The 8,718-nt window shown below is 40.7% G+C and overlaps 1 protein-coding gene across 1 annotated transcript; it reads left to right on the top strand.

Moving 5' to 3' along the window:
• The first annotated feature begins 755 nt into the window (after positions 1-755).
• gng3 (guanine nucleotide binding protein (G protein), gamma 3) lies at positions 756-8,689 on the top strand. Its single transcript, XM_033639331.2, has 3 exons — positions 756-971; positions 1,774-1,873; positions 5,303-8,689. Exons 2-3 carry the CDS (start codon positions 1,775-1,777, stop codon positions 5,429-5,431), a joined length of 228 nt encoding a protein of 75 aa, XP_033495222.1. The 5' UTR covers positions 756-971; position 1,774; the 3' UTR covers positions 5,432-8,689.
• Positions 8,690-8,718: the final 29 nt, after the last annotated feature.

Raw genomic sequence — 8,718 nt, 5'->3', positions numbered from 1 at the left:
AGTTGGGAACCACTGATCTAGATAATTCATTTAGTTAAATGGTTCAACTTGAGCTTGGGGGCTTCTTGTTCCGGGCAGGGGGGATCTTTCACACTCTTACTCATGTGTGTTTATGTGTACCTTCAGCTTTGTGGTGCCTTAATGTATGTGTGTTTCTGTGCAAAAATATGAAGAGTAACAACGACACATGCACTTCATTGGCCAATTAAAGCTAATTCTGATAAGATTATGAGGGCTTTTGGGAGCATTATAAGAGCCTGGCTTTTTAACAAAAATACAACCACCATGCTTTTCCTTCCTAGATATTTAATTTCTCCCTCTATTATTCTAATACGCCTAAAATCAGACATTCCTTTCATCTGCTTCGCACACACATTTAAATACCAGCAGAAATTTCACAATTTAAACTGTGATGTAAACCACTAAACCAGACTGCAGCAGTCCCCATAGCAACAGAGGAGAGGGTGGGCATCACAAAAGGCACAGAGGCACGTAATAATTCAGGCCTCCTGAGTTCACATCCGAGGCTGTGTACAATATTTCAGCCCTTAAAAAAACAAAACAAAACCACACACCACATACTCCACCCTGCTCCATCTCAGAGTCTGAAACCTGAGAGATTTCACTCGGCCCCGATTTCCCATCAGCGCAGACATGGTACGATCCACCTTCATAGGAAGACATTCACCAGTGGCTTCTCCCCTCCCTCCATCTGGCAGGTACCACTCACTGCCGAGGGGGTGATCCCATCCCTCCACCACACATCTAGTGCTCATTGTGGCAGAATTGCAGTGCACTGGATTGTACAGAGCAGGGTAGCATCCAGGCTGTTGTCTGTGAGGGGTGGGGTCCGGCTACACTGATACCACCAGACGTAAGCTTACAGAGGGACACAGAGAGGCAAGAAAAGAGAGAGAAAAAAAGAGAGAGAAGAGGGGGGAAGATTGCACCTGAAGAGGACTAGAATACGGGTAAGGAGAAAAGGGGGTGGATGGAGATAGAGGGAAAAAGACAATGGAGAAAGGTCCAGAATGGTTCAAATAGATCCGCTCCTTTGCTGCTCTTTCCCCCCCCCCCCTGTTGACAATCCATGATTCCTTTTCTATCTGTGACACATTTTGTTTTCAGTCATGTGGATATTTGTTCATCATTTCATAAACGTCTGTGCGGCTGCAGTGTTTATTTCATTCTACATTTGATTGTTCTGTGGTTGTTCCTGCTCGTAGTGGGAGAAGCTGTGGGCCATGGTGAATGAATCTGACCATTTGGCCCTGTTTCTCTGGCATCTATATGTTTTGCTCTCATATCAGATGGCATAATGTAGCAGCTGGGCCAATTCTAGGACACAATATTGACTGGTATTTATACTTCATTATAGAGAGCCTGACTGGTTTCATGCTTGCTTTGAAGCCAGAGCTGCCTAAATCTATATATAAGCAGTAAATACTATAATTGATGAGCACAGCAGTTATAATACATGACCTAATAGTGCCATATTATGTATTTGTCTTAATACTCTTGGCTCATAAATTTGATCAGCCACTTAGAAGCATGTATTAAAAAGCTAAGATAATAAGGACACTTCAAATCTGCAACCTATAAACAATACATTTAGTCAAAGTGAAGATTTTTAGGATCTATGGATCAATTATTCCCGAAGAAGCAGGGCTATAGGGAAATTCAACAGAAACAAAAGAAATGCAACGATTTACAAAATGTATTTCCATCCAATTCCAATCCACGAAGCTTAAATGTTGCTGTGTTTGCGGCCAGGATGAAAGGAGACACCCCAGTGAACAGCACCATGAGCGTCGGCCAAGCCAGGAAGCTGGTGGAGCAGCTGAAGATAGAGGCTAGTTTCTGCAGGATAAAGGTAAGACAAGCTGCACGCCTCCCATTCAGATAGGAATCGTAACAGTGTCATGCACTAAAACACGTTACACTAAAGGGGGGCAGATTAAATTATGTCTATGATCTTAATTTGACTGTCTAAAAAATGATCCTGTTTCCACGTCACAAATCCAGATATTATTTTGTCCAACACTGAAATCGTATGTGTTCTATGTTGCAATAAGTTGAGTACATGTCCACACACAATTAGTCATATTAATACAACCACATTGGTGTTTAATGATTAATCTGTTGTACAAAAGCCAATGTTTGAATTTGCAGTTGATCCTCCTTTGTATTAAAGCCTCAACTCGTAGTTGAAAGGACGGCACTGAAGAGTTTTAACATCCACATTGGTTTACGGTTAAGAGAAATCACTGGCGACCTTCCCAGAGGATCCACGATACGATATTATCACGATACTTAAGTCACAATACATTAATGTAATTCTAAATATGTTGCAATATGCTGAGCATTGCAATAAAATATATCGCGATATATTACCTATTTTTCAACTGTAAATTTAAAGGAAAATTTTGTCAACATCTGTTTTATCTAATAAGATTAAGTTTTCAGGCTGTTCATCTCAATTCAGACATTTTTTTGTGGACTGAAAAAGCAATTGATTTTATTATTCTAGTAGGCTATCTACAGTTTAATTTGGATTTTTAATAATAATAATTTATGTAATGAAAAAAACAATACTTGGCACTGTCTGACGATACGATATTGCCGCACAAAAATATCGCGATACTATGCCTTATCCATTTTTTCCCCCACCTCTAGGGTATACTATGCAAGATTTTTCTAAAGAACGATGTTTAAAGGCGGCATGGTGGTGAAGTGGTTAGCGCTGTGGCCTCACAGCAAGAGGGTGTCTGGTTCGATACCTTCTGTGTGGAGTTTGAATGTCGTGTCAGCATGGGTTTTCTCCAGGTACTCCGGCTTCCCCCAAGAGTGAATCTGGGGGTTGGCAGTCTTTTTCACTCAAGCTGGCGTTATTGTTTGCAAATGGCCGACAGTTCCTGCATAGTATACTTTTAAGTCAGTGCTCTCCATTGGAGAGTTTCCAAATGGTATTGGCTTCTGTCATGTTCCTAAGGGCAACAAAAACACTTGGAAGAGGCACCATGTCTCTTTAAAAAGAACGATCCACCAGTGTAAAAATGAAGCCGGGGACAAACATATACATAACGCTAATTATGTTATGGAGCAGTGGTTCCCAACTTGTGGGTCGCGAGTCCACTCTGAATGGACCGCAGGTGACTCCCCAACATGTCAGGTCTATCTTAACACACTTTATTTTGAAGTACAGTGAATTTCCGGCACAGAGCTTTATTTTGAAGTGCTGTTTTGTGCTGTAGAGTGAGTGCCTAACGGGTACCTCCTTAACAGAGCTGGACAGCGTGGCCAAACGCAAGTATGAGGCTGAATACATTAAACTGTGTGGACCTTGAATTAATTACTGGGGAGAAATTTGGACCCCGTGGTTGAACCAGTTGGGAACCACTGTTTTAGAAAACGTTTTTAGCTGCTATCACTGCTGGCAAAACATAAGATTGGGCGGAGGGTTTTGCACTTACAGAAAAACATAAGAAAAAGTTTTGAAGCTCAGAAGTTTCTTTTGCAGTGAGGAGGAGCTGCTTCCTTCCTTTTATTCCAAGACTTTGCAAGAACTAATACACACAATGTAAATCTAAATATTTATATACCGACTCCCATACTTTCCACTCAGCCTCTACTGCTATTGATTCTGTCTTATCTCATTGTCTATTTTTACGCTCATGCTCTATTACCTCTGTGTTGGCTGCTGTACTGTGATACCTTTGTACCTGAAAACATCCGGTTTTCTTCCAATTAATCAATATTTCACCCACTCATCCTGTGAGTATTATTTATAGTAGCATAACCATGCACATTTATTAGTTCAGATATATTCAAAATTTTCACACAGATTTGATAAACATTTAATTCAGTTTAGGTTTTGATGAGCCAAATTTGAGCTATGTCACTGAAAGAAACCATGAGGGTCATACAGACCCAGAGACAGAGGATCTAAAACATATCTTTCCCATAACGTATACACCAAAGCTAAAACTATAAGCTAAGCTAAATCTGTATGACCCTGGATAAACTGTTAGTGTCAGTTAAATAAACACCTGTAGTGCACCTCTTACCTGTAGTGCTATTTATTGTTCTAGATTGTTTTCATGTGATTTGCTGAGTGTTGGAGATATCTGCCTAAAAGATGTCTGCCTTCTCCCCAGTATAATGGAACTACATGACACTCAGCTTGTGGTGCTTAAAGTGCCAAAAAAATACATTTAAAAAAACTCAACAGCAATGTCTCTTTGCAAAAATCATGACCCGCATTTATTTCAAATGCTGTAACATTTATGCCCTTATACTTCCATGTGTCCTTTATGTTGGCAAAGATACATCCACTGGATGGAACAAGAGGTTGGTGTCAATGGTTTCTGACAACAACAAATGTGGCGACAGTGGAGGAAGCCCAAATAATGCACCTTTTAATGGAAGCATTGTGTGTGCGGTGGTGGTCTATTAGGCCATTAAATACATCACAACATGTGGGCGTAGAATTCTTTTCACTATACTACTGATTTGTTCCATTCCACCATTTTTAAAAACATCTTTTTTTGTGTCCTAGTCGTATTTCGCTTGGATTTCACTACACTGGCCCCATGATCTCCACTGGTACTGCTCCATCTCATCTGTATCCTCAAGCTTTCAAAAAAACATGCGTAAATACTAACAACATAATTGCAGACAGAAGGCTCCGTCTGTGTCTGTATCTAACGTTGAGTAGAAATTAGCCCTTACTCAAGTTGATCAACAGACCTTGTTGTATAGGAACTATTTCCTTCTACTGAACTACACCTGCTTACTGTATCACTGTGCAGGAGGAAGCGTGCATCTACTCATGGATGAGAAGCTATGGAGGATGTAAACATTAATGACGTCCCCCTCGGCTGAGCTGTAACGTTAGCTTGCTCAGTTGTGCTAGGTGAGCTAGCAGTAGACGCACACTTCCTTCTGCATGCGGATACCGTTGGTGGGTGTAGTTTGGTCCAGAGAAAATAGTTCCTATATTAAACTGCTCACTGCAAAGTCTGTGAATTTTTTTTGAATAACCCAGGTCATGATTTCTGGAAAGAGAAATTCCTGTTGAGTTTTTAAGTGCATTTTTCTGACACTTTGAGCACCACTAGCCGAGTGCCATCTAGTTCCATTATGTTGGAGAGAAGGCAGACATCTCTATGGCTGATATCTCCAACACTCTGCAACTCACACCAAATGATGACTTTGTGTGATGCAGTAACAACTGAAAACAGTGTAATCTAATGTAATCATGTTCTTAAGCTGCCCTAAATCTGGTCATCCTCATTTCCAGGTATCAAAGGCAGCGGCTGACCTGATGGCGTACTGCGACGCACACTCCTGTGACGACCCCCTGATCACCCCCGTGCCCACCTCAGAGAACCCCTTCAGGGAGAAGAAATTCTTCTGCGCTCTGCTTTGAGCCCAATCAGGGATTGTTGTGATTAACAGTACAACTGTACAGTATGTACATGTATGTACAGTGTGTACATGTACTTCTGATCTAAATAAGACATCAATGTACTATAGTAACCTTGCATAGAAGCTGCCGATGTACAGTACACAATCAACTACAAAAACGTCTCTAACTAAATTCTTTAACTGCTAACGTCAATGTTAAGAGGGGAAGAACAAAAATGACTTGAAGCAAAACCCAAACATTCAATCAATAAAGAGTCAGAGATACACCATGATCAAAAACAAAAGAAATTTAAGAAACAGCTATCACGTGGTTGAAAACACAGACATTTCATGCTCACATATGTTACAGGTAGCTGCCAAAGAGGAAACAGTCTGAGCATCAAGTGTCTTACAAGGCTCCGACAGTCACAGGGACAGACTCGTGGATTCTGCAGCATTTGGCACTTTTAACTGGAAGGCCGAGGCCCCGTCTACACGTATACAGATATTTTTGAACTGATATTTTCCTCTATGTTTTGTCCTCTGTCTATACACAGACAGAGATTTGGGTTGGGGATTTTTAAGAACGCCTTCCAAGGTGCTGATTTTATCCATGTGGACGTGTAAATCAGAGCATTTGGAAAACCTCATCTCCTAAATTGCTGCCTGCCGCTTTGCTTACATTTTGTTAGCACTGCTTGGTCTAATGACTACTTAACATTTAAACTTAGTACTATTGCACCACTTCATGGATGAACAAAGGCGTCTGCTGCACCCAGTGTTACTTGCGCCACCTAAGTATCCGCAGGTTTAAGTATGCCAGAAATGATGGTTCTGGATCAGGCCCGGTTGAACCAGCAGGCAGTGGGACAATTTTGAGATTTGGTTTTTTGTTGATAAGGACTATAAAAAGAAGAAATACTTTCGCACGTTCAGAGCATCACTCAAATCTTTGACTCCTCTTCGTCAAAAATCTGTTACCGTTTCATGACTGTTCGTCAGCCGTTAATCATGTTAGCCTGTCTGTTAGCATTGCGGGTGACTTGGTTTGGCAGCCGTTTGTCATGTCGATGACTGTTCTCAGGCTGTTGGCAACGTCGGCGATGCTGTTAGTTGACCCTTAGCGATATTTGTTGTTTTTTACCGAAGTTTTCTTGTTTTGCTCCAAGAAGACTGTGTCCAAAGGATTTACTCTACAAACTGAAATCAAAGGGAATCAAAAGTGATATAATCTCCAGGAGGTGACCTCGCGTGGCCACGCCTATCTACATAGTGCTATGTCAGCGCTCGAGTAAGGTCTGGAATCAACGCCTATCTTTCTGCTACTGGGGAAAAAACGCTCTACTTTGTTTTTGTTTCTTTAAACCAATCACAATCGTGTCGGGTGGCACATTGCCCAGGATGCAGTGATGGTGCTTTTGCAAAATAGTGTTCTGGTTCTGATAGAACATTTGAAATTAAAATGACTCCGCAAAAGAAAACGCCACATTTACAGTCATACGTCGACTTTGTGATTCAACTTACAGTGGTAAAAAAACAAGGGCTCTGGAGGAACTCACTGGACCCGTTAAAACCACAATTTCTTGGCTGTATGTGGCTCTAGCAAAGTCAATTTCAGAGTTTAAAAATGCGGTAAGTCAACTCTGACCGGATGTTTCACAAAGCAGATAAACGTCGGCCATGAGTCCTGCGAGACGGAGTCAGAGCATTTCCAAGGTGCATTCACAAGTTATTTCATTCATTGTTGATCGTGATAACAATTCACCAAAACGACAAAGCAGGCGCGTCTTTTTGCACGATTCCAACTCTTTATCAAAACTTGCCTTTTTCAGTGGAAAGTGTGGTTGTTTTTTTATGGCAAAGGAGATTTGGAAATGGTAACAAGGAAGGGAGACTGCCGGTTGACATCAGTGGCCTAATGGCAGGTTTTCAGCCACAGTCTAAATCCGGTGAGTCAGACTATGAAAAAGGTGATGTTAGCTTGTACACTTTACTACCTTTGTGACAAGGGGAGACGGGTGAAGACAGCTAAGGCCAGCTAGCATTTGGAGTCGTCATTTTTACGTTCTAGTTTGGATGAAGGTATTTTCTAAAATGGAGGTTGTGTGGACAGATTTTTTTTTTAATATCCGTAAACGTGTAGACAGGGCCTAAAATCCCACATTAGGTCTTTGGATTGTGGTGGTGCTACAAGTCTCAGATGCTGCTCTGATAGGTCAGGGCTGTCAGTTCTCCCCCATAGAAACTGTCCACACATATTTGAGATCTGGCGACTGAGAAAAAGAAAAACCTATGTTAGGTAATTAAGTACGACATTTCCCATGTGGTGACTACTTGTAGATGGAGGTCAGAACACCCTACTTCAGCTTAGACATGCTTTACATGCGTCTTCATTCAGAGTGTTTTCTCCCATCTAGATATCACACACATTTTGTATTCCTCGTTCACTTAGGTGTTTCCTGTTTTGGCAGTTACTTGTATCTACCAATGACAACAGCTGTTTATGAGTGGCGTAGAATCATGTAATCTGTTTATTTCAAGGTTTTATTGAGATTTAAGCTCATTTCTATACTGTTGCTGTAGTGTGGATGTGGAAGTGTGTGTGTATGCATAGGTGCTAACTGTGAAACTTAAGCAACAATCCTGAGCATCTGATCACTGTCGAATCAAGATTTTATAGTTCAATAGCACACAGACCCAAAAAAAGAAAAAAAAAAAAACATTAAAAGGGGTTATGAACATTTAATATATATAATCTAAGCCATTAAAGCTAAATCAGCTATTCGATTATTATGACATGAATAATTTTATATTTCTTTGAGGCAAAAAATAAACAGCAGTTATAATGTACTTTTAAAGACAGGTGAACATCGTCATTTTAACCAATCAGGTCTGAGAGGTTCTCCAGAGCAGAACGTCTCCACTCATTCATGTGAATTGAGGACTGATGTGAACGACTTGGGGATTTTAATTACAAGGTGTCACTTTTTCTGTGGATATTTCTCCATCTACAGTACAGGTAATAGTTTGTTTCTGTTAAATCATACCCACACAAACATAATAAAATGGCTATCATCTGGAGTTCCCTCCAACATGGTCCAATCTCGTGAGCTCCGTGGCATCTTCGACATGATAAAACTTTTGGAAGACCCCGCTCTGGACCATTTCAAATATAAACCCATGTATTTTCAGTACCTTGCAAATATCAAATTTGGAGCTTTGGCGAAAAGAGTAACCATGGAATATCAAGTATTGAAATAAAACCTCCTGTTATCAAAGATTTTTTTCTCATTTGTGATTTTATTTGAT

The sequence above is a fragment of the Epinephelus lanceolatus genome, chromosome 11 (assembly GCF_041903045.1).
Source record: "Epinephelus lanceolatus isolate andai-2023 chromosome 11, ASM4190304v1, whole genome shotgun sequence".
NCBI lineage: Eukaryota > Metazoa > Chordata > Actinopteri > Perciformes > Serranidae > Epinephelus > Epinephelus lanceolatus.
Note: the sequence above shows the minus strand (reverse complement) of the source record. Positions and strands in the feature narration are given on the sequence as shown.

Bases quoted from the DNA above. Each gene is read 5' to 3' on its own strand.
- gng3 (XM_033639331.2), top strand. From the start codon at position 1,775: ATGAAAGGAGACACCCCAGTGAACAGCACCATGAGCGTCGGCCAAGCC. The intron at 1,874-5,302 runs GTAAGACAAGCT...CCTCATTTCCAG, and splicing joins CTAGTTTCTGCAGGATAAAG to GTATCAAAGGCAGCGGCTGA.